The following is a 24,686-nucleotide window of genomic DNA, read 5'->3' as shown; positions in this document are numbered from 1 at the left end:
GAGGGCAGAAGGGCAGGGCGAGGAGGCTGGAGCAGCTTCAGCATTGGTTAAAAACGAGAATTCCGGCAAACGTGGGAACGGCGATATTTGAACGCCCCGCTTCTGCGCTTTTACCCTTGCGCTACCCAAGGAAGCGCTCGGGCCTCCTCCTTGCCGGCGCTCACCGAGGGCTGCGCGTAGGCGAAATCCCCTCAGGCGGCCCCGGGGCGCCCGATCCCGGGGGCACGCAGCGAGCCCCGGCCCCGCTCCCGGCCCGGCGGTGCCGGCCCCGCATGCGCCGCGCTCCGGAAGCGTCGCGTTGAGGCGGCGGCGGGCGGCAGCAGCCATGCTCCGGGCGCTGCGGGCCGGGGCGGCGCGGGGCCGCCAGCAGCGGCGGCGCGGGCAGGTAGCGGGGCACGGGCGGGTACCGGCCGCCATTTCGTGAGGGGCCGCGGCGGGGGCCGGGGAGCGCCCTGAGAGGGCCCAGCCACGGGGACGCGCTGAGGGGACCGGGCCTGCGCCGGGCCGCTCCGTGACGGGGCGGGAGGGGGATTGGGGAAAAGAGGCAAAAAGTGGCAATTCTGGGAAAAAAGGGTTATCTGTATTCGACCTGGAGAAGTCCCTCGTTTGTCTGAAGGCACCCGACTGGCGGAGGAAAGCTGGAGTGGCTCCATCAAGGGGATAGGGATAAAGGACAACACAGCAGGCCTTGGCCTGGGGGGGCTGCCTGGTTCCTGAGGGCTCTGGAGGGCTTCAGGATGCTCGGAAAGGCCCCCTGGGAGCAATTTGCTGTAGAAGAGCAGCTTGACCAGAAGTTTTCTGAGCTGCATTTGTATCTGCTCTTCCCTAAACCAGCAATGATCCTCTCTTCCAGTTTCTCCTGAACGTCTGTAGACACTGTTCCTCAGGCATCCTTCCCAACGAGAGGATCCGCAATATCGGCATCTCTGCCCACATCGACTCGGGGAAGACAACGTTAACGGAGCGAGTCCTCTTCTACACTGGCAGGATAGCACAAATGCACGAGGTCAGTTTTCGGGGGATGCCAGAGCAGGGTAGCTCTCAGTGGACTCTGTTTTGGGTGCCATCGCAGCGCTGCTGGGACTTGTTCATCTGCAGCCTACTGTGTGGGGTCAGGGAGCCGTGCCTACAGACCCAGTGGGCACGCTGTCCTTGATGCCCCTTTAAAAATAAATGGAGAAGAAGGGAATCAAAGTGATCCCTCATTTGCTGCAGTGTTCTCCCTCTTCCAGAATACTTAAAATCATATTTCGAGACTTCTCCCTATCTCTGGTAAATATGCCATGGGAGATGCATGTTTCTTTTAATACTGTCAGAGAAGGCTGTGAGAAACAGAGAACATAAGGATATAGTTTTTACATTCAGATATATTAGCTTATTAAATTAACAGTGAAGCCTAATTTGTGGCAGATTTTTGATAACCTCTTTCAGGGTGATGATCTTCAGGAGAGCAAAACACATTAGCGTAGTAGATGAAGCTGCAAAAAAATCAAGCTGCTTTGCACTTCCAGAATTATCAGTGATTCTCTCACGTCTCCTTTTCATTGCTGCGTGAAGGATGATGCTCACTGTATGAAGGATCACTCCTGCTCCTGTAGAATTCTCAGTAAACTCTTGGAATAATTTTTATTTATTTATTTATTGCTAAGGTGAAAGGTAAGGATGGAGTTGGAGCTGTCATGGATTCAATGGAGCTGGAGCGGCAACGTGGAATCACGATTCAGTCTGCAGCAACGTACACCATGTGGAAGGACACCAACATCAACATCATAGACACGCCAGGTAATGGCAGTTCTGAATGCTTCAAGGTTGCTCTTCCTTCATATATAAAAAACATGGTGCCGTCTTTGTGCTCATTAGTGACTGACCTTGCGATTCGGTATGTCTGGAGACCGATTTCATTGGGTGTTGCTGTTTTCTGCAGCTGTGAGAAAACCATTACTACTTTTTATTATCTATGAATAACTTTTTTTTTATTATTGTCATTTAGGACACGTAGACTTCACAATTGAAGTAGAGAGATCTTTGAGAGTTCTTGATGGAGCTATTCTGGTTCTCTGTGCTGTTGGAGGAGTTCAGTGCCAGACAATAACCGTGAACAGGCAAATGAAACGTTATGGCGTGCCGTTCGTAACATTCATCAATAAACTGGACAGACAGGGCTCTAGTCCAGCCAGAGCAGTCCAGCAGTTGAGGTATCTATCACTTTAACTTACCTGTGAAGTAATTCTGAACTATTCACATAGCAGATTAATACTAAGAATATTGAAAAACATTCTCTTGTGGAGTCTGTAATCCCGTTTTGGGAGATAATGCATGGCTCGAGGTTAAATCTTACTCTGACCTATGACAACTCTCCCTTTTGTCAAGAAAATGGGAGCAAAACAAATGTTAGCGTCAGCCCAGACTTGTACTGTCTGAGAGTTGGGTTTTTGGTGTTTATTTTGATGCTGTAACTATATTCAGTGCCACTTTAAAAAACAGCCTTTTAATTTTTCCTAGGTACTGGTAGGAAATGTCGTGTAGCTCACAGCAGGGCGATGACACAAGGTTTGGCAGTTTCTGGTTCAAATACCAGAAGTTCCGCGTGCCTCTTACCTGCCACCTTTCTGTGCCTAACTTCATCTGTGAGATACATATGTTAATGTGCAGCAAGGGAGAAGGAACTCCCGTAATCAAGTAATTAATCGGAAAGCAGTTTGTGCTGCCTTTTTTCCCATGGAAGTTGCTCACTGTATCTGTTGGGTTATAGAAGTCAGGCAGTTACTCAGGTTAAAATGCAACTAGGCATTTTTCATCAGTATTGGTAGATTTTGGCACTGCTAAAAGAACAGAATATGGTGATACGGTGTAGGAATGGGGTGTCGTTCAAAGACTATCTGGAGCACATGTATGGAAGTGCCTGTTTTTTCTTCAACTAATCGATGTTTCCTCTCTTTTTCAGATCCAAGTTAAAACACAACGCAGCTTTTGTTCAGATTCCAATCGGTCTGGAGGGAAACTTTAAAGGAGTTATAGATCTAATTGAAGAAAGAGCGATATATTTTGATGGTGCATTTGGGTAAGGTTTGAAACTTGCGTATTTCTTGTACTGAAGTCACTCTTTGAATGTGTAATGCTACCTATACTTTTTCTTCAGAGATGAAGAAGTCTGCTGTTTGGAAAGTTAGGGATGCAGCTTGTGCTAGGGCTGAGCTCTCCAGATTACAGCAAAATGATTCTGCAGTCAGGTTTAGTGACTGGTCGCTTCAGCGTGAATCTCTGGCTAGCTGCGGCGGTGTGAAGGGGTGGTAGCAATGCATGCCACCCAGAGAGACGGGAGACTTGCTTCATAACGGAGCAGATAGTGTAGATTTGGCATGAGCTTACTGGGATGAAGATAAGATGTGGGTGAGCTTGTTGATCAGGTTGTCCTGCATCCTTGCAAACTCCTACCGTGAGTGGGAAGAACGCTTTCCTGCTAAAGCATCAAAGCATCAAAGATAGCGAGTTAATAATGCAATTATTTATTTATTTATTTATTTTTAATATCCATGCCAACAGTAAATTTTTCTTGGTCAGGCTGGTCGTCACAACGACTGCTGATTGAAAGGCTGGTCCGTGTGGTATTCCTTCAGAGTGGTTGTATTATTTGTGTGTTTTTAGCCAGACTGTTCGATACGATGAAATCCCAGCTGAATTTAGAGCAGAGGCTGCAGATCGGCGTGGGGAATTGATCGAGTGTGTTGCTAATTCGGATGATCAACTTGGGGAGCTGTTCTTGGAAGAAAAGATTCCTACAGCTGCAGACTTAAAGGTAACTTTATGGTGTTTCTTCTTAACGTCGTGTTCTTTCTGATTTTTTTCCCTTCTCCCTAAGACATTTCTTGAAGTCTTGAAGAAATTCTCCTTGCCTGAGTTCTGTAGGACGTCACCTCCTGCAGGTGGACTCCCAGTCCAATCCCTGCTGAGGGCCCCTTCCAAATTTGGCTTTTGATCGGAAAGTCTGAGCTTGTGGGTGCCCCTTTGAGCCATTTGCTTACCTCTAAGGTACATCTGCTTGTTTTTGCCATTCTGTTACCTACCTGCAGTGCAGCTATTGATGTCTGTGACTTACCTCGTATCCTGTAGTGAATCAGTTGTGAGATGCTGTAAGTCTTCTTTGGGCCTAGGAAATCCTGCCTTAATTTGTATTTGTGTTGATGGCATCCGTCTGGGGTAAAAGGAGCAGTAGACCAGAAAGAAATGGGAATGACTTGGAGACTCCAGAGGAAAAGAATCTAGGTCAAAAAAAAGATTTTCAAAAGAGAAGAAAAATTAATTTCTTGAAAGATGCGGAAGGTTTGTACGTGATTTATTTTATGAAATACTTTAAATACCAAACGGCAAACATGCCAACACAGAGGGATGTGCACAGAAGTGAGGAAGAACACCATTTTTCCTACATCAGCTGGTCATAGACTGAAAAGTGTTTGTTCTCAGGGCAGTTTGGTATCCCTGTTTTTTCAAGTGCATGTCCACGTAACAAAACGTGGTGGGGAGGCCTACGAAGCCCAGCTGCTGCAGCTCTGCGTTATTTTGCAGGTCCTGCAGCTGTTTGCTCCTGGGTGAGATCTGCTTACACTGTTCAGTGAAGGCTGGAGAGTAGACACAAACACGTGCTTTGTTTTAGGCTGTTTTATGTCAGACTTGGCGACCTGCACGTCCTGTAATGGATCGTTATGTGGATCGCAGTCCCTTCCCTAAGGACTGCAGGTGACTAACGACTGCGGTGTTAGCTTTAGCCAGGACAGGCATAAGAGCTTGCCTACCCCAGTCAGCCAAAGACAGCCTGTACCACACGTGGACTCGCTTTTCCTGTGCTGTGAGCGGGAGGTGGCCTGAGGACAGTTACCTTAGGGCACTGCTCAGCAAGCTGGCATGCACCACGCAGCCCCGCGAGTGGGTGTGCGACTCAGGACAACAACGTGCAGCTGTTGGCACACAGCGAGTTGTTGGGCTTTGTGTCGTGACAGCCGGTAGCGTAAGGGAGCCGTACCGAGGGCTGTATTGCAGGCACGATTCCAACGTGGTTGCTTTTTGCCCTTTTTGCTGTGTTATGGCCATACAGATTGAGTTAATTCATGCTTGGTGCAAGTATTTGTGAGTATAGTTAACTTGAACAATAATCTTCCAGTGGCTGCTGTTAACAGTTATTGATCAAAGATTGAATACTGCCACAGGGGACCAGTTCCTTAATGTGATAAATAAATAATAAAAAAAAACCACGAAAGTGCTGTGTGAAGTGCCGGTAGCCGTGGCAGAAGTGTCGCGGGCAGACTGCTTTTCCTAAGAGAGCTGCTGGTGAAGTTCAGGTCAGTTTGTCTTAGAGCAGCGGAGTGTTGCACAGAGCCTCACTGGGGGCCGAAGTCTGCCCGACGTGACACTTCCCACCTCCTTTTGCTTTTCCCCGCTGGGTGCTCAGCGGGTAGCTGCAGGAGCCGAGCCAAGCTGAGACGTGTTAGGAGCAGGAGCTATTTCTGTGAGTGGAGCCCGCCGGGCCAGCTGGGCTCGGGTCAGGTGTGATCAGAATGTTACTTTAAACAGAGCTGTGACACTGAAGTCCTCTTCTGAGCATTTGTCTCCTTGGCAATGCCTGCTTGCCTTTGTGCAGTAGTCCTTTTTTCCTGGTAAGATTTGCACTGCTTGCTTTCCTGGAAGTTGCCCACTGTATCCCTTAGCATATGGAGGGCTGGCAGCTGCTCAGAGCAGGTGGGCGCTGCAGGTCCCCCAGGGGTAATTAATTTGAATCTTCACGGCCACTAAACTTTGATCATTTTTAACTTTGTAACAGACCTTGGGTTTGAGTTTAAAGAAACAAAACACAACCCACGCACCTTGTTTTTGGCTGTCTGGGTGATTTACTGGTGGTGAGGAGTAGGCAGGAATCTGAATATCCCCACTTGGCTCGAGGAGTAAAAGCAAAAGGCTTTTTTTCAGAAGTACCAAAAAAATGTAGCTCTTATTGATATAACCGTACGTTTAGCCATTCCAGTAATCAAATATTATTTTATGTTCATGTTTCAAAGCAGCCCGTCTCTCTTAGGTAAAGATAGAAATGGAATAGCAATTCTGGAGACCTGCAGGGACCAGCCCTCCACCTAGAGGAGGGAACGGTACAGATGTGAATACGCCAGCACCGTGAGAGGTGACAGACTTCGAGCACCAAGCTATTTTTGATAGCTCCTGCTGGGATGAAAATCTGTTGCAAAAATGAATTTGTCTATTCAGCATGCATCTGCTTCCCACTTCTGAAAGCCAATTAATTACAGCTATAATGGCTGTAGCATTGCAGATGCAGGTTAATTCGTACTAATACGTCCCCGAAGATGGATTTTCTTTCAGTGGCCAGCAGCCAAGTCTCCGCTGAAAATAATCTTTTCGTAGGAATGATGCTAAGTATCGCTCCTGGATGGCACAGTCCTCGCACACGGTGGTTGCTGCGGATCAGCTGGCTCGACATCTCCCGGTTTGCTGCCGTCCGTAACGCTGCGCTCAGGGAGCTGACGTGCCCCAGCTGCTCAGTGGGGCACGGGGTGACAGTAATCTCTGTAAGGAAATAAAAGGGCGCCTCCCCCACCCCAAAGATAATTGTTGGTGAGGGTAAATTGCAGTCACGTTGCTCTATTTGAAAACACGTGGCCAGATAGAAACGCTGGGCGTCAGCTCAGGGGTGTTTGCAGCGTTGCAGTGTGTAAGAGCAGACGTGGGCCAAAGGAGCAGAAGTGCTGATGTAGGAACTTTTTCCTTGTATTACTTTTCCGAAATCATTAAATGAACAAATCGAAGGAAACACTTATTCTCAAAACGATTTTAAGGAAGGATATTATGTGTGCTCTGTCAAAGTTTTTTGTTTTTTTCCGTTGTCACTTTTGGCTCAGATAGCCCACACTGCGCTCTCCCTTAGTGATAAAGATAGTTCAGCCTTCTCTCTTCAGGTTCTCTAAATAACTCCAGGTTAGGTGATGTGATATATCTTAGTCTGTTAAGGAGAATCCATTTATTTCAGTTTATCAAAGCAAGCAGGAGCTGCTTTCAGTTGGAGTGAGGCCGCCGTGTCCGCGGGGAGGTGGCATCCTCTAGTGGCAGGGAGAGGTGAGGCCGAGGAAGCAGTCCTGGCTTCGGTAACTGACTGGGGTTAGTTCCTTCCTGCCCACCTTTCCAAACCTTTACAGACAACAGCGATAAAAGCCATTCTGGAAGCTGTTGGTGCGCAGTTAAGCATCGCATGACATTGCAAAGCGTGGGTGGAAGGCACCGAGTAAGCAGGAGGCTGGTGTGCCACTAGGTTTTTCCTCAGCCCCCTAGGAGATCCTGGAAGGATTCCCGAGGCAGCTGCACAACTTCAGCAACTGCAGATGGATGTGAATAGGTTCTTCTGCTGTGGTGTTAAAGCACTTCTCATCAAAAAATGGTGATTCCTTGGGCATGACACTTATCCAAATATCTCTGTACTACCAAAATTTCTCTTTCAGCAGAATTTTCCATATTTTAGAGAAGCTGAAGCGTCTCATCTTGCTTTCACAACTATCTGTGTATTGTTTCTCAACGAAGTTAAATATGGGGAATGAGAGGCCTTAGACAGACTTGAAGAATCCTGACTTTATCAACACAGAATCAAGGACCTTTTTCTGAATATTCTGGGGTTACCATTGTATTTCTTAAGCATTATCAATTCTAAGTTGAATTTAGGTTGTTGGAGGGCGTGGGGGGGAATTCTCTTGCTTCTCTAGAATACCAGTGAGCAAGGTGTAGTGGCGGCTTTTGTGGGGGCGCTCCAGCAGACTGTGGGAGTGGCTGCTTTACTACAGGAGTAAAGATAGCCAGCGTGGATGGAGGGGATGTCTGGAATGCTTCACGTTGGTGCTGCATCAGACTCCTGAAGCTGTTGCAGAAGGCCAGTAATGCACTGATAATTTTTCCAGCTTGCAATCAGAAGAGCAACACTGAAACAGTCCTTTACCCCCGTACTTGTGGGAAGTGCTTTGAAGAACAAAGGAGTGCAGCCACTGCTGGATGCTGTCTTGGAATACCTCCCAAATCCTTCAGAAGTTGAGAACTATGCTATTCTTAACCAGGGGTAAGTACGTTCGTTAACCTTCGGTGAGGTCTTAGAATAAGGTTTCAAAGCAGTGCAATTTGTAGCGGGAAACTTCAGTAACGAAATACACGGCCATTTACCATTTGCATTAATTAATGCAATTATAATTCTGCACCACGTTCCAGAAGTAGGAGAGCTCACCTGTCATTTCAGGGTTGCTGTTTATACTTGTACTTCTAATGCGCACTAACTATTTTTCAAACGTAACATTTATATGCTGAGACAGCTCTTATAAATTAATGATAACCCTTGAAATCATGCCTACATTAGAGGAGAGAGCACATCTGAAATACGTTAACTGATGTTTTATTCATTTGGACATGGCTGTTGAAGTAGATGTGCCATCACAGTTAAGAAATATGAAACCCGACATCAGAGGCAGCAAGCAGCCCTTCACATTCCAGTCGTGGCTTAGGGGTGGTCACCAGGCCTTCTTAATGCATTTGAGTTGTTCAGGCTCAATGAGAGCTAAATAGAAATGATGCTAATAAATACAGTTTATGACTTTCTCCCAGCGGTCACCTGAATTTTTGAGTCCTCGCTGCTGCTGGGCCATTCCCTACATGTTAACACCTGCCTGCTGGGCCGGGCTGAAATGCCTAATGTGGCTTGTGGGCATTGGCGGAGGAGTTCTGCAGCATCCCTTCCCTGTGCTTCTGCATCCACATTGCAGTCTTACTACAAAGCTGCATTGCAAAGCCTCGAAGATTGGCATGTTCAGCTGCTTTTAGGTCAGCCACTGGCACAACCATTTCCTGTTATATGCCTTCTTCTGTACCTGCCGGTACAGACAAGTTAACCTGTGACGTGCAAGCTGCAATTCAATGTATGTAACGTGCTCTTGTTTTGTGTTTTGGTGGATAATCCCCTTGCTGGCACTTACTGAAACCTTCCTGTTTTGCAAATGCAAGAACAGAACAATCCAGCATCTTCTAAGCCTGTGCTATAAAGCTGTGAAACCAAAGGCCCTTGGGACTTTCCAAGACTGGACTTGTGTTTAGAGGAGACTGCTGTGTTTTCTTCTTAACGTAAACTCCAGTTCCATTCCTGTTTTTTTTTTTTGTTTTTTTTTTAAGGGATTCTGAGGACAAAGCCAAGTTCCTACTGAACTCTGCTCGAGACAATTCCCAGCCTTTTATAGGCCTCGCTTTTAAACTAGAGGTAAGCTGTTTAATGTTTTTCTCTAATGCAGCAAAAACAGTAGAGAACAGTAGAAAACACAAACCTGGTTTCCAACCATAGTATCCACAAATGTATCAGACACTGCCAAATTTGGAAGTCTTAAAATGGATTGCGGGCCTCAAATACTTCACAATTCTCTTATTTTTCTTAGTTAAAACCTGAAAGTGTTTTTTGTGGGGGGAAGGTTGGCTTATTTCAAATACTTTCAGAGAAAAATCCAGTTTTTGTTTAAGCTGAAAATAATGGAACATAAGAGAGACAAAAAGGAAAAAATACAGTTTTAACCAAATGGGTTGCTTGCTGCCCAGAGAGTAGCAGTTCAGATTTTCATGTGGAAAGTGGCTGAGCAAATCGTTAGCTAATGCGTGCCTCTGTTGGGAAGGCTTAGCACTGGTAAAATTGGTGAAGTAAAGGAAATAGCCAATAAATGTCAAGTTCCTTTTCAGAGCCAAGTGAAAGCTGAGACTATGCTAAACAAAATTTCGTTTTTGTATCTAGTGTGTAAATTCATGACAGAATCGTTTGGTCAGTCAGTGCAGATCATACTTCACATAGTAGTTGTCTTGACTCCCAGAAGGATTATGTTTGATTTTTAATGAATTTTGATTTCAGGCTGGCCGTTTCGGGCAGTTAACTTACCTTCGAGTTTATCAGGGGATGCTGAAGAAGTCTGATTATATTTATAACACTAGGACTGGGAAGAGAGTGCGTGTCCAAAGACTTGTCCGAATGCATTCAGACAACATGGAGGTGAGTGAGGGGCAGTCCAGGCACACGGGCTGCCTTTTGAGATGCTCTTACTAAACACGCTTCTCACTTTTCAGGTATCTCTGAATGATGTGATATGTCAAATTTCTGCTTTTGTTGTTAATTCATATTTGCCTGTAGCACTTAATGGACCTCTACAAGAAACTGAATGATCTTCAGTGTATTATTCCCACTGAAGTGGAATAATCTTTGCCCGGGAAGCATTATAAGATGGCTTTGAGATGACAGCTAAAGAAAACTAGCTGTGGTATTATCTCCATGTTCCATGCTTGTGGGAGAAGGGAAATAGGATTGGCAAAACACAGAGCAGTTTTCTTTCATGTGATTATTGAACACTATTCTTAAACCGAAAATTGATTCTCAAACTGCTGCAAATGCAACCCTTTCCTGTTTAAAATTCCTTAACTCTATTCCTTAACTTAAGCTGGATCACGACTGCCTGTAAAAATGTTTTGTTGCTTGCTTTGCATCCTTAAATTAAGTTAGCATCCAAGCTGAGATACACTTTTTGGGCATTTGCTTTGAAGAAATGGATGGGGGGAAAAAAAGGAGCTTAACATTAGGCTTTTAAACATAGTGTTTATATCTCTGCTTAAAACCAAATGTAGTTTGTAATACACTAATACCTTTTTCAGTGTCCTCTAAACAGTAAATTTTTCTTTCTTAAGGATGTGAACGAAGTTTATGCAGGAGACATATGTGCGTTGTTTGGAATTGATTGTGCTAGTGGGGATACGTTCACTGATAAAACGAGCACTGACATCTCCATGGTGAGTATGCCTCCTCATCTGTATGCCTCATCACGTACAGTAATTTACTAGGATTTTGTTGTAATTTTTTTTAATCATTTATCCTGTTCAAATATTTTTGATGTATTCACAACTGCAAATATTTTTTGTGATTGTTATACCTCAGGAAGGCTGTATATGTAGAAGTATGGTACACTCAAGAGATGCACATTTGTTTACTATACTTGACATCAAATCCACTATTGCAGTGTTATCAAACTGTTCCGGGCTGTTGGAAGCATTACTGCATCATTTGCTGTCCGTGGGTAACTGAATACTACTGAGCTATGTATTTGTATACAGATGTAAGGATATCATTTTTATTTATACGTACATTTACAAAAATTGATGGAAAGCAGAGTCTTCTAAGTAGCGTGAATCCATACAGAGACCAGCTTGCCTCTAGGTAAGTATTGGAAATGCTGTGGTTGGCAGCATGGCATTTATTAAGTCATAGCCTTGTAGCAATCCTGAGGAGAACTACATAATTTTGTTGTACTTACACAATGATACTAGATTCAGGTTGATAAGTAAAGCAGTCATCTGCTTGTGACCCAGAGTTCTTGTGATCAACATTTTCTGTAGAAGTTGCGTCACTAGGTGTAGCAAAACCTGACTGAATGATCTCTTCCTTTATGACTTGCAGGAATCAATTCACATCCCTGATCCTGTCATTTCGGTAGCTATGAAGCCTTCCAACAAGGTAGGAACCTGTGAATCAACCCTTTTCTGACCGAGTTGCCTTCTTTCTGCCGCTTTTATTACTTTGTGCTGGTTAGCAGTCAAGTATGAAATCGTATAGACTAAGGTGAGCATTGTTGTGAAATATTCTTTTGAAAGTACTTAAGAACATATTCACGTTACCTGAATGATGTGTTAGATAGTATTACTTAACCGTAAAGAACATGTGTGTCTTTGAGCTAGGTAAACATGGACTTCAAATAACTGGAGAAATAAACGCAGCTCTAAATGCACGGCTGTTTCAGAAAATAATCTCGTGAGAGTAGAAGTGCTAAGCAGTTGACGAGAAAATTTCAGGTTTCTTTGTGTGACTTCTGGATGTTCAGTTAATGTTTGCTTTGCATGTGTAATTGTTTTTTAGAATGACCTCGATAAATTTTCAAAAGGTCTGAGCCGCTTTTCAAGGGAAGATCCCACCTTTAGAATCCATTTTGATGATGAGAGCAAAGAGACCATTGTTTCTGGAATGGGAGAACTGCACTTGGAAATCTATGCCCAGGTAATTTGGAAAGCAGAACCCATGGACTCTGCTTTTGACTATTTTGCCAACCAACAATTCTTCCTTTCTGGTGGAGACATTGCATTGCTATACAAAAATTCATCTGCAGATAGGATAATCGATGCCAGTCTTTAGGCCTGATTTTGGCATTGAGTACTTTAGGTCTCTTCAAATTTGCAGGATTCTTTGCAGGTGCACAACTAAACTTACTTTAGTGTAAATCATGGTTCTCACGTTACGGCTATTTTGAGGTTTTCCTAGCAGAAAGTACCACAGCATTAATGTGACCACTAATAGCTGCTTAGGGAAGTGGTAAACTTCTTAGTCAACTTCTGAAGACTCCTTCTCTCTAGTGGTTCTATTTTGAAGGCTTATAATCTATTTAAATGAAGCTTCTGTCTAGAATATTTTTACTTTTTTTTTGGTTCAAAGACATAAAAATGTTGTATTAAGCACTATACTTTGCTTTAGCAGCCTTTGCTTATAATGAATTTTACTGTTAATTATTTCCTACAAGAAGAGAGAAATATTCTGTTTCCATGCTTTTAAAGGTATCATTCCATAATGAGAGATGATGCAGGCAGGAGGGAATAGTTACTTGCAGTGATTTATTTGTTTCTTTCAAGTTGATACCTATTCTGGATTTTAGTCTAGATACAGCAGATGTATCTGAAATGTTGAAAGACTGAAGAAAAGATGGCTTTTGTTTTGGAAGACTTAAACTTGAATCAATAATCACATGGTTGCTTTTCCCTGTGTAAAGCTATAGCCCCTAAACATGAATGACTGCAAAACGACAGTACATAATTTTTAACACTGTTTTCTTGAAGGAAAGAAAAAGACAAAAACAGAAACTTCCCAAATCAGTCCAGTCCCAAACTGAAAAACTGGTTAACCCTGATCAAGTTTCTCATTTCAAAAAGATTTGTAATAAAATTATTGCCGTGGTGTAGGTACAACTCTATTTCATTCTTTTTTTTTTTCCTGCAGCGAATGGACAGAGAATATGGTTGCCCTTGCACCATGGGAAAGCCAAAAGTTGCCTTTAGAGAGAACATATCTGCACCTGTGCCGTAAGTATTCTTTTTAGCAACAACGGAGTTTTTTTTGTTTGTTTTGACACAGAATTTGACTACACAGTAGAGAAAGTGCCAGATTGAAGCACAACATAGAAGGGGAAAATGTTTGTTTGAACAAGGGCTCTTTCTTCGTAGCTTTATTGTGTGTCCACCCCACCAACTTACATATCCCCCCCTTGAAATGCTTATGGTAGCATCTGAGCTTCTTCCATTGCTGTATCAGATGCTGCAGTCGTCCTATACGTGTTTTGGCTGACGGCTGTTCTGTGTTACTTCAGTGCCATGCTGCGGATGCCAAAGAACTGTCATTTGCCAGGGAATAATCTCCTGTGGGTAGAAAATAAAAATGCAGGAAGTGAGAAGGTGTTTTCTTTGAACAATACTGAACTGGAACTGGCTGCTCTAACAGCCATACCTGGGCTGGTTTTAACTAGGTTGATCCTGTACCAGTAACGGTGCAGAATAAGCAGCACAACACACAGTCCTGTTGAATTGTTCAAGTGTTTTAAGTTCTCCTGCAGGAGCACTGTTCACAGCTCCAGCTAGAATGCAGTTAAGCAGTCCAGGATGCTGGCAGCTTCTTCTTCCCTTTATCCCTGGCCAATCGTATTTCCCAAGAGGAGGGAGCTGTGAATGACCACTGTATTGAACCTCTGCCATTTGCAAGAAACAGCAGGAAATCGGTTGAAAATTAGTCTCCTGACACAAATTGGAGACCTGTTGTCTCCTGTCTGCTTAGGGACAGATGCAGGTAGTGCTGAGACAGATGGGTGATCGTTGCCCTAACCTCACCCGTTTCACCAGCTGACCTCCAGGCACCAAATCTGTGAACGCCCCACCATCTGCATGTCCAAGTTGGACATTACACAGCTGGCAGTCTCCAAAACAGAAAAGCTTTTTAGAAATAAGACTTTACCTGGGACACATTTTCATGAAGTAGAATCGTGTAGTCAAATTCAAGATACTCATCACTTCTTTTCTGGAAAGATAAGATGAAAAGGGCTGAACTTAAGACTTCCCCCTTCCTTAAAAGTAGTGAATCAGTTCGCTTTGGTTATAATAAAAAGTCTCTGATACATTTCAGATGAAACTGGCAGCTCATGTTAATGAATAAAGCAGATGTAGCTTAGTCATTATAACAAAACAATAATGTTTTGTTTGTGAACTCTAAAAATCACTTTTGAGACTGTAGATAACACTTAAAACCATGCTAATTCCTCCTTTAAAGAAGCTAGACACATCATAACTTTAGGAACTTATTTGGAAAGGGAATATCTGATTCTATAAGGTGTCAGTTTAGCTTGAAAATTCATGAATAAAATTGTCAACAGAGTAAGATTTCCAAGACACTCCAAATGCTTTATAATGTATAGGAAGTTATCAGTGAATAACAGAATACCTACTGACCTTTGGAACATGCTCTTTACGTAACTACTCATCAGGCAGAAGGAACAAAATTACTAGAGAAAGATTACAGCTGGCTTAATAGTCTTTTGTCTTCCTTATCCTTAAATTCACCTGGTTTGTAAAAGAGGGTTTTAAAACCTTGCACATGTGTAGCCCTGCACCATCTGTGAACTACTTTAAGATAGCCATCAGAGGGAGCAAAGTGTTAACAAATCCCGCTCCCAAAATGAGTTTCTGCCTTGCCTTCATACCCAAAACTTCATGAGAATCCACTGGCTGTGCTGGGTGGACAAATATTTGGGCTCTGAAAGTCTTTCTTTTTGGAAGAAAACCCAATATATTGAAAATCTAAACAGAAAGTCCGCTTTCTCAGATCTAGCTTACATACTACGTTTAAAGTTGGCCATCACTTTAGGAATTATTATTAACTCACAGTGTATTTTCTCCAATTTGAATAGAGAAGAACTGGAAGAATCTACAGAATTCTATTAAATTAAAAATAAAACATTTTTGCTCTGATAGTAACTTTTCTGAAAACAGATTACCTTTCCAGGTAAAAAGCCTTCAAGGCCTGTTGATGATGGCAGCTGTTGACTCAATTTGAATAGCTGTATTAAGATTTGACAGTTATATTTATTTCTGAGCTTAGGGTAGATTTCTGAGCTTAGCTGCTCGGGATTAACACAGTACTTGTAATCACTCAAAAAACAGTGAAATATAAAACATTTAATCCTGAGGTATTCTGTTCCCTCGCCGTCTTGTGACGTGTTTTCCTGAATGCAGTTTCCATATCATAAACTTAACTGATGCTTATCATGATGATTTAAGTCTAGGAGCAATGCTCCAATTGACTGAATTTTAAACATCAGGTAGAAAGCTAACTCTGAGGTAAATGTTACAGAAATTGTTAAATGGGTCGTTTAACTCTTTAAAACAAACAAACAAAAAAGCTTTTCTGCAGTACGAATGTCTCATCTAAAAATTAATTTATTCCACTCCCCCCAAGTAAAAAGCAGCATTACTAAGGATAAGTTTGGGGAAAAAAAAAGTTGTGTGGAATTAAATCAGTATTTTCTTTCTTGATTAGCATTTAAACTAGCAAATGAATGGAGATTGGAATAGTATAAACAAAAAGCAACGTAGATTGTATTTTATTGAAGTTGAGATGCAGCCCACTGCTGTTTGTCTAGATCTTGGGTACTGCAGAGATGTCATGCAGTATTATGGTGACTGATTGCTAGATCATGATGTAAATCAAGATTATTCCAATGCCTGTTGTGCAGGTGCAAGATTACTGGCAGATCAGCCTACACTATAGATGAAAGGCAGGAAAGTAATATAAAACTGTAATCAAAGGGATGACCCCTAAGTGGAAAGGAAATTTTTATTTTAACTAAATAAGCATAGAATACTGCTCTCACAAAAAGACTGCTTCTAGAAACAAAATTCAGGAAGAGAAGTAGTCTAAATAAACAGTCCATCGATGAAAGCATTCATGACTTGGTAGAGGAAAGGGGCAGGTGGAACAAAAAGCTTAAACACTGGCTTAAAAATGAACCAGACCAAGCAGCTGAGACACAGCTGAGGTTTCTTGCTTAAGAACTTTGCCTCAGCTGTAGTTCGGTACGTGCCACAATTGTTTAGCTCCTGAATATTAAATTTCTTTCAGGGCACTGATGGTAACTTACCACTTGCTTCACGTGTTTTATTTGGGCAAGTTGGTACTTAGTATTTTCAGTTGAGTTCTGCCATATCACGTAGCCAGAGGCAACCCAGGCTAGCGCTCTGATGGGCTCCATTTCTGGGGGCACATTGCCGTAGCTGTCTGGGAAACAAAGCAAAAAATACACATCAAGCAAGATTCATGGAGTCGCAGTCATTAATGGGATGGTACAGCTTAGTAGATAGGGTCTGGTGCTAAAACTCAGGGGACCTGGCTGATGTTTCTTGCTGTTACAGACCTATATGATCTTGGAATAGCTGCTATACCACCCCTGTGCCCCACTTCTTCCTCTTAACACGCATTCTGTAAGGTCTTCAAGGCAGGGGTTGCTCTACACTAAGTGCAGACCAGAGTAGTGCAGTTGGGCACCTGGTGTGCTACCAGGAACAGATAAAGAAGAGATTAAGAGGTTACAGAGGGTTTTCAAGGAGCAGTCACGTGCAAATCATGTATCAGCTCTGCAGTTCAGAGCTGATGAATGAACTTGGCAATGTTGTGACTGACACACCGATGCGGAATGAGGGAAAGCGAGGAAGCGTGTATTCAGAGAAGGGCTAACGGCCCGATCCCCCTCGGTCCCAGCTCCTACAGTACGGGCTCCCACGTGGATCATGGACTTAGCTCAGGTTTGCTTCTGGCCATGGAACACATTCTCTTGCTTCTTTCTCGCCCAGGTCCCTTCTTTGTACCTGGTATGTTCTCTGCCACAAGCTCGTTTTTCAGGCTCTTGATTCGATTGTAGAATAGGTTATCTGCTTCATCTGTGTTCTTAAGTTCTCCTTCAATTGTAAATTGCACATCTGGAGCAGCGTTTTTGTTGCCCAGATGATAAAGAACCTCAGCAGTGCAGTTAACAGTACTGTCCTGTTACAGAGTTAATTAAGGTATTAATATTTGATTAAATGCATGTATAATATTGGTAATTTACACTTTAAAATTTATTTTTTTATTTTCTTAGAGTATGGCCCACAGAGATTTGTGATTATTTAAGACAAGGTTACATTCATAGCATTTCTGTGGATATACTTTAAAAGCACTTTTCCTTCTGTAGTGTTCTATAATGCAATGTTTGTGGTGCAGAATGTCACTTGTGTTACTCAGGTGGAGTCACGGGTTCGCATAACTTCAGTTTGAAATTGAATGACATTGTAATGCCCTTGTCATTTCCTTCAATTTGGTGTCATAGCAGTAAGCATCAGATGCTCAGGGCTTGTATGGTGTAGGAAGTGGTGATTCCCTTTTGGTAAAATTCAGCCTTTTTTTCCTCCCCCTCTGATTAGCAATGTAGAAAAATCTGAAACACAATCCCCAGGTATTATGGTGTGTCCACTGGCCTTGGCTAAGATCAGCAGCCTGGAGTTTTGGCTGTTCAGTACACATCAGTAGTGCCAACTTCTGCCCGCAGAATGTGTTAACGAAGTAAATCTGAACTCACTTTGTCAAAGATGTCTTCTAACATGAATTCCAGATGGTATTTATGCCCGACGTCATCAATATCCTAAATAAGGAGAACATAAGAACATTTATTTTGTGAAATGCTGAATTTCTTCGCATTCTGGAAAAGTTTCTAGTTATTGTGAAACAGACTCCAGCAGTGTCACTCTGTAATATGCATACACAGCTGAGCTATTATTTTTTCCAGCCGTTGTCAAGATTTCTCATTCAACATGCACCTGGTGCAGAACCCGATTAGTACCGCCTCTTCCCTTCTGGTCTTGCACATTGGTATCCCGGTATGATTCTGTCCTATAATGTGTACTGCTTGGTTAAACTCTGAGACAAGAATCTTACTTGGGTTCCTTACACTGCATACATTTTGCATTTTGTTAGGAATTGCATTAAGTCTTTTTACAGGACCGGCAATCTACAGTTAAGCAAGTGTGTTAGCTTTGCCAGAACACGGGTTATAGCAGGCTTAGGGGCAAATCAACGACTCTGTGGTGAATTTTGTCTCCCTGACAGCAGCAAAAAGAGCATCCTCCTCTAAGTGAGTGTGCTTCGGAGGTTCTGTAGGTAGGGTTTCCTTGATTAAACGCCGTCTGCCTGGAGAAGGGCCCAGTCACTGCAGTAGCTTTGTCAAAACAGGCAAGAACACAGCTTCTATTTCGTACATCACCCCCGGGCGGCGTCGCCTCGGGGTGCCCGCTGCTGAGGGAGGCGCCGCCCGCCCCGCCCCGCCCCGCCCCGCGCCCCCTCAGGCCCCGCGGCCGGGCCTCACCTGGCGGCGGGCGCGGCTGAGGGCCCTCAGCGCCGGGCCGCGCCTGGGGCTCCCGCGGCGCCACGCGATGAAGGCCGCGGCCAGCGCCGCCGCCCGGCCGGGGAGGCAGTGGGAGGGCGGCAGCTCCGCCGCGGGGCTCGATCCCTGCGACATTGAGGGGCGAGGAGGGCGACCCGGCACGGCAGGGCTGTCCCCGCCGGCAGCAGGAAGCGGCGGTGTGGGGAGGAGCGGTCTCGGAGCCCTCCTCCTCCTCCTCCTCCTCCTCACCACCATAGCCCCTCCTAACATCCTGAAACCACACAGCCAGGGTTGAATATCGCAAAAAAACCTAAATCCCTCTAAAATCCCTCTAGTTTCCTTAAAAAAAAACCAAAAGTATACCACAGTTTGATGTTTTTTTTTCCCCTAATCACTCTTGCCCAGTGTGCTCCTAACATCAAAGTACTTTGTGGGAGGAGACCGTGGGTATGTGTGGAAATAAGAGCTTGTGATTCAGGCAGGCAAGGAGCCCGAAGGTAATCTGGCTTTATTAGCGTTGCTTGCCATATACAGAAGTGTTTTGAGTTGTTAAATCAGCACAGGCTCATAGGTTCCAGCTTGCAAGATGAAGAAACGCGTTGTTCCTCCTTTGAGCACTTGAATATACTCAGTTGTTGTTTCAGCCACACAACATTCAGCCTTTCTGATTAAGTGTAGCTAAACGGAGTGAAGCAAAATGCACAACAGTAACTTCTTCCTTATAAAACCATGGTTAGAGCGTAATTTCTGTAACGAGTAACATAGCGTTCTGTGGGGTTTTTGCTTGGTTTTAGGTTTGAATATACACACAAGAAACAGACTGGTGGAGCAGGCCAGTACGGCAAAGTTATAGGAGTCCTTGAGCCCCTTGATCCTGAAGACTACACAAAATTAGAATTTGAGGACAGAACTATTGGCACGAATGTTCCAAAACAATTTGTGCCCGCTGTTGAAAAGGTACAAAGCGATTTGTGTATGTCTGTGATATAAGAAATACTGATTCTTGTGTTTGGTTTTTTTTTTCCAGTATTCTGTTAACGTTTACTATGACTGTCTTGCCCCAGGCAAGGAGACTTTTCCCATTATTTCGGTGGAAGCTGAATCAAATTTCTATGCTTTTGCTTAATATCTTACATTCCTAACTTTTCCACTTAATCTAGAAGCTGCTGTTTGTTTTCTTTGGTAGCATGTGCTTGCTCTATTTCCGTAGCAGTGCCTTAGTACGAAAGGTAGGCTTTCTTTTCTGACAGTAAAACAAGCCTCCTTCTGATAAATCTGCTTTTTAATTTCCATGTTCTGCTTCTGATTGTGGCCATATAATTATTATCCTTGGTTCTGAAACATGCAACTCTTTTGTGATTTCTCTGAAACCAAACATATAGGTAACTGTAGTTAAGTTAATTTAGCGCATGAGTTACCAACTATTCCTTTATTCCTTTTTTTTTCTCCACTTCTGTGGGCTTCTTCTGTTTGTGTAACTGTATAATTTATCATATACAACTTTAGTACTTTTCTCTCGATCTTGTCATGATCTTTGAAATCCTCAATCAAACTAAAAGAACTGTTTCATTATTCCATGATGTGACACTTCAAGATTTTCCCCAAATCCTGGAAAAAAAAACACGCAGTCTCAAAAGAATCTTGTTTTTCAATCAAATAGTTGAAGTAGTCATTTTCCACGTAAAGCATTCTTTCAGTCTTTGGTCATACAGCCCCTTAACAAAACAAAGTCCTGAGTACGTTCCTTTTCCTTGTCTTCTATCTTATTACACAATTTCTGTTGTTAAGGTGACCAAGTTTAGTGTTTTTTATAGGCCATTGTTAACTGCAATCTTTTTAAAGCTTAATCTCAGCCTAAAAACTAACTTTAAGATGTTACTTGACAGGGATTCCGGGACGCATGTGAAAAAGGTTTAACGTCAGGGCACAAGATATCTGGAGTCCGATTTGTCTTAGAAGATGGTGCACATCACATGGTGGACTCCAACGAGTTCTCTTTCATCAGAGCAGGAGAAGGAGCCCTAAAGCAAGGTATAAAACTAGTAGTCTGAATGTGTTGTCCTACTGGCTTCTTTATTGTTGGAGCAAATTTTAACGACATCATTTCTTTAGGTTGGTTTGTTGCCTGGTGTATCCATACATATATTCAAAGTCTGGCTGGTTGTGTAGAGCAGAATATGCGCAAGAATTCATAGAAATTCTGAGGAAGGCAGACTAATCTTATAGTTGTATGAAGGAAGTCCTTTTTCCTAGGTTAGATTAAAGAAACACCAAAAGCTTCATATTTATTAGGGTAAAAAAATGAAAACATTCTATCAAACTACGTGCCTGACAGCATTACCATTTCTGGAATAAAAGGTAGCGGGGGCTGGAATTCTTCCACCCCATAAGAAACATTCAGCATTAACCATTAAACAGTTGTTTGCTATCCGTAGGGGTATTCTGAATGACACCAGGCTTGTTCTGTAGTTTATATAGCTGCCTGTGAATTTAGTTGGAAGTTAATTTATGCAGTCCTGCAAAGCACAGCTTAATGTTACCGCTAACTTTTGTTGTCTTGGATCCAATAGGAAGCATGGCTTAGTTGTCACTTCTGGCCTTACCACTGGAGTGGCTTTGGGTGGCTTCTTGCAAGACCAAATTCAAAATCATTTAATGTGTACGATTTAGATAGGCTTAAGAGTGTATTTCATGTTCTTTTTACTCCAGCTATGGAAAATGCCACTGTGCGTATACTTGAGCCCATTATGGCCGTGGAGGTGATGGCACCCACTGAGTTCCAGGGAGCAGTCATAGCTGGAATTAATCGCCGGCATGGAGTCATCACAGGGCAAGACGGCTTGGAGGGTTACTTTACTCTCTATGCTGAGGTATGTGCTGGTAGCTGGTTCCTGACCCTTTCTTCTCCACTGTTGCCTTTTGACTCTGTTAACTGGTTTTCTTACTGGCTAGAATTTTAAACGTTTTAGTCAAGTTATTCAGCGGGTAAGCTTATAATGAATTTTCCATTTGTAGAAGCATATTGTGCAGTGTTGGTAAACCTATTGTAAACCTGTCCTGCTTCAGAGCAGTGTATTTATTAACCTAAAATCGTGTAGTGTCAGAGAAAGGAACAGAACTTGATTTTTGTCAAGACTGGCTGGCTGTGCTGCCTTGGAGTGAAACAAATCTGTGCAGCAGTAGTGATGCACAGAGTTAAGGGGGATCTTTTTGGCAGCTGTCTTCCTTCAGCTGGTAACTGCATTAACTGTAATAATTGCAGATAAGCGCAAAGGACTTTTCTTCACACCTTTCATGTCCCTTATAAAAATATATTCGTTCTCATGTTAGATCATGTGAAATGTACATCTAACAGTGGTGGTAGGGTAAATCCTCTCAGCAAAGCTTTAAGTAATGACAAACCATACTGTGCATCACTCCTGCTTCGTAAATTGTATTTAGAGCTGCAGCCTTTGATATTTCAAGTGTCGTGATCTGTTGCTAGGTGATGCAGGTTACTGAATTTGGCACACTCCAGTATCTGGTACGTTCAAACTGAGATTTTGGGGATTTTCTGCTGAAAATACATTGTGAATATACATTAGTTGAAATAAGAGGTATTTACGAAAGCAGATAATAAAATCAGTATTGTTTACAAAGAGTGCCAGGTTTTACTGTCTCTTCATCTCATAACTGAGATTAATTGGATGATAACCAAAAGTAGATGGAAAAATATTTTGTTCCTACAAGAATAATATGCTTGGATTTTAGGTGCCACTGAATGATATGTTTGGATATGCCACTGAGCTGCGGTCTTGCACAGAGGTAAGTACTCTAAGGATTTTTCACTAGAAGATTCTTATTTCTGTGAATCAAGTGTGCTAATTTGCATCAGCGTTGACATAATACATGCAGCAGAAAAAGTGATAAAAATGGAAACACAAAGAATAGGAAAATATCATTAGAGCTATTACTGTTACTTTAACAGTTTTTTAATTAACATAGCTATCACTAGCTGTATAATTATCAGACAAAAAATCCTTGCATACTTCAGGGAGGGAAGACATTCAGAGTTGTAAATAATACAAAGCAACAATATCAAAGAAACAATGTTCAGATACTGTTCGTTTATTTTTGTATCTTATATCTACATGCCTCAGTATACACTGCTTGTATACTTCATTGTAAGTTTTTGCTGCATGTTATTTCACAGATTTGGGTGAGGCCTACAGCTAAATAAGGTTACTCGTTTAGCATCCTAACTTTGACTATTTTCTTTCCAACTCTTCAGGGAAAGGGTGAATATACAATGGAATACAGTAAATATCAACCATGTTTGCCCAGTACTCAAGAAGAAATAATTAACAAATACCTCGAAGCAACAGGACGACTTCCTGCAAAAAAGGGCAAAGCAAAGAGCTGACTTTTTTTTTCCTCTTGAGTACATTGAACAGTTTTTCACAATCTTCTCAAAAAGCTCGGTTGCCCAAGCCATACAAGCAGTCAATCCTGGCTGGATAAGCGCAGGCTTCAGTGGGACATGGACTTGTAATTTCATCGTAATATCCTTCCTTTGTGGTATGCTCAGAAGTCTCACCGGGAGATTACAGCTGAATTGTTCAGATGTAAATGCTGCTTGTTAACAAAATACAGAAATATTATAACATTGATAATAATTTGTCTTGAAATTTGTCTCAATCCATTTTATTAAAATAATTTTATTTTTTTTACTTGATAAATCATTGTTTTGTAAGTAGGCTAGTTACTACTTCTCTGTCTTTGAAAGTTTAAAAATTTTATGTTAGCGGGCTAAATATTAACTCTGGATAGGCACGGAGGAAGAATTGTCATCCAATACCGAGTATTTTTCATGTAAGTGCTCCAAGCGCAGACCCTTTGCTCCTGCAGCTCACTTAGAGCATATAGTCCAGAGGAATGCCAGTATTTCTTCCTTATTCTTCAGAAACAAAGCAAAGAGCCTCCAAAGTCGTAACGAATTGACCAAGGTCATCTGTCAGTGCTGCTTGCTTATCACCAGATCTGCTTATCACTTACGGTACATGGCATTTGAAAAGAGTTGACAAGAACGTACATACAAGTTAACTCTTTACAAAATTATGAGCAATATGGTTTTATTTTATATGCTTGGTTTCTTGGCTCCTTTTCAGAAAGCCAAACAAGAGATTCCTTTTTTTAGAATCTTAGTCAGGAGAGCATGTTGCTGATGATGCTTAGCTTGGTAATCAGTTGATGAGATCTCGCTTAATCATAAAGAACAGATAAAACAAGGATGTTAGAATTAGGTGAGAAAAAGAAGATACCATTTTCATTTAATTATTACCAGAAGATCCACTCTGGATTTTGTTTGCGTGTTCTCTCTTCCTGACCTACTCAGCTTAACAGCATTTTTGCAGATTTCCCGTAAACAGAGGAGGAAGTTCCAGTTCAAAACCAACTACATTCCTGGCACAGGATTATGGTTGATGTTTACCAGACGCAGAGAGAACTGCAATGGCTGGGCTTCTTTTCCCCAGCATTCACAGAAAGACAGTGAAAATTACTCATTTTAAACTTGGAATGCGTACAGCGTCAGAGATTTGTCGGTGGCATGTAAATGCTAACTCAGTGCAGGCGTAATGTTGTATGTAAGTACGGTGTTGCTTTGGGCCAAATCCTTCTTGATTCCCTTACATCCGTAGCTTTTATTTTTGTGAAAATGTTCAGCTGGAACGAGTTTCAAGAAAAGCCCTGCAGGTTCTCTGACATTTGGCGATTTCCTTAAATAAGCAAATGTTATAGCACGTTTGCCAAAGTTCAAGGATACCTTATGCAGTGTGAATGCAATGTAAGGAAAGAAATGGGGGCTAGTTATTATTCTTGGTTATATTGATGGCTTTTATGTTACGCTTTTTAGAGGCCAGTCATGATGTGAATTCTTGGCTCATAGATTCCACCAGATGTGTGCTGGTTCTCCACAAATCTAACACAGATGATTAGACCACAGCCTCAGGTCGCAGGCATGGTGTGGGGACAGCTGAGGCACGGTGAGGTCTGTTGAACTTAAATATGAGGGAGAAAAATCTACAGGCAGGGGGAAGGCTGCTGGATGTGGGGGATAGTGGACGAAGGAACGGGAAGAAACACTAGCAAGAGCTTCATTTTGGA

General features: G+C 42.6%; 2 protein-coding genes across 3 annotated transcripts; one reads left to right on the top strand and one right to left on the bottom strand.

The window, feature by feature from the left end:
• Positions 1-72: 72 nt before the first annotated feature.
• On the top strand, positions 73-23,188 carry GFM1 (G elongation factor mitochondrial 1). Of its 2 annotated transcripts, none has more exons than XM_040567692.1 (18): positions 73-176; positions 854-1,006; positions 1,650-1,782; positions 1,991-2,195; positions 2,945-3,061; positions 3,646-3,796; positions 7,944-8,098; positions 9,196-9,280; positions 9,914-10,051; positions 10,738-10,839; positions 11,504-11,560; positions 11,960-12,097; positions 13,088-13,170; positions 19,337-19,499; positions 20,429-20,573; positions 21,252-21,412; positions 22,293-22,346; positions 22,813-23,188. In XM_040567692.1, exons 2-18 carry the CDS (start codon positions 998-1,000, stop codon positions 22,942-22,944), a joined length of 2,028 nt encoding a protein of 675 aa, XP_040423626.1. In that variant the 5' UTR covers positions 73-176; positions 854-997; the 3' UTR covers positions 22,945-23,188. The 2 variants fall into 2 exon arrangements, with proteins under 2 accessions (XP_040423626.1, XP_040423625.1); XM_040567691.1 differs by lacking the exon at positions 73-176 and adding an exon at positions 246-385.
• LXN (latexin) lies at positions 13,282-18,756 on the bottom strand. The gene is made up of 6 exons (XM_040567699.1): positions 18,525-18,756; positions 17,742-17,804; positions 16,996-17,170; positions 16,272-16,408; positions 14,093-14,155; positions 13,282-13,503 (listed from the first exon to the last, which is right to left on the bottom strand). The coding sequence occupies exons 1-6, from the start codon at positions 18,675-18,677 to the stop codon at positions 13,414-13,416; spliced, it is 681 nt and encodes a 226-aa protein (XP_040423633.1). The 5' UTR covers positions 18,678-18,756; the 3' UTR covers positions 13,282-13,413.
• Positions 23,189-24,686: the final 1,498 nt, after the last annotated feature.

The sequence above is a fragment of the Cygnus olor genome, chromosome 9 (assembly GCF_009769625.2).
Source record: "Cygnus olor isolate bCygOlo1 chromosome 9, bCygOlo1.pri.v2, whole genome shotgun sequence".
NCBI lineage: Eukaryota > Metazoa > Chordata > Aves > Anseriformes > Anatidae > Cygnus > Cygnus olor.
Note: the sequence above shows the minus strand (reverse complement) of the source record. Positions and strands in the feature narration are given on the sequence as shown.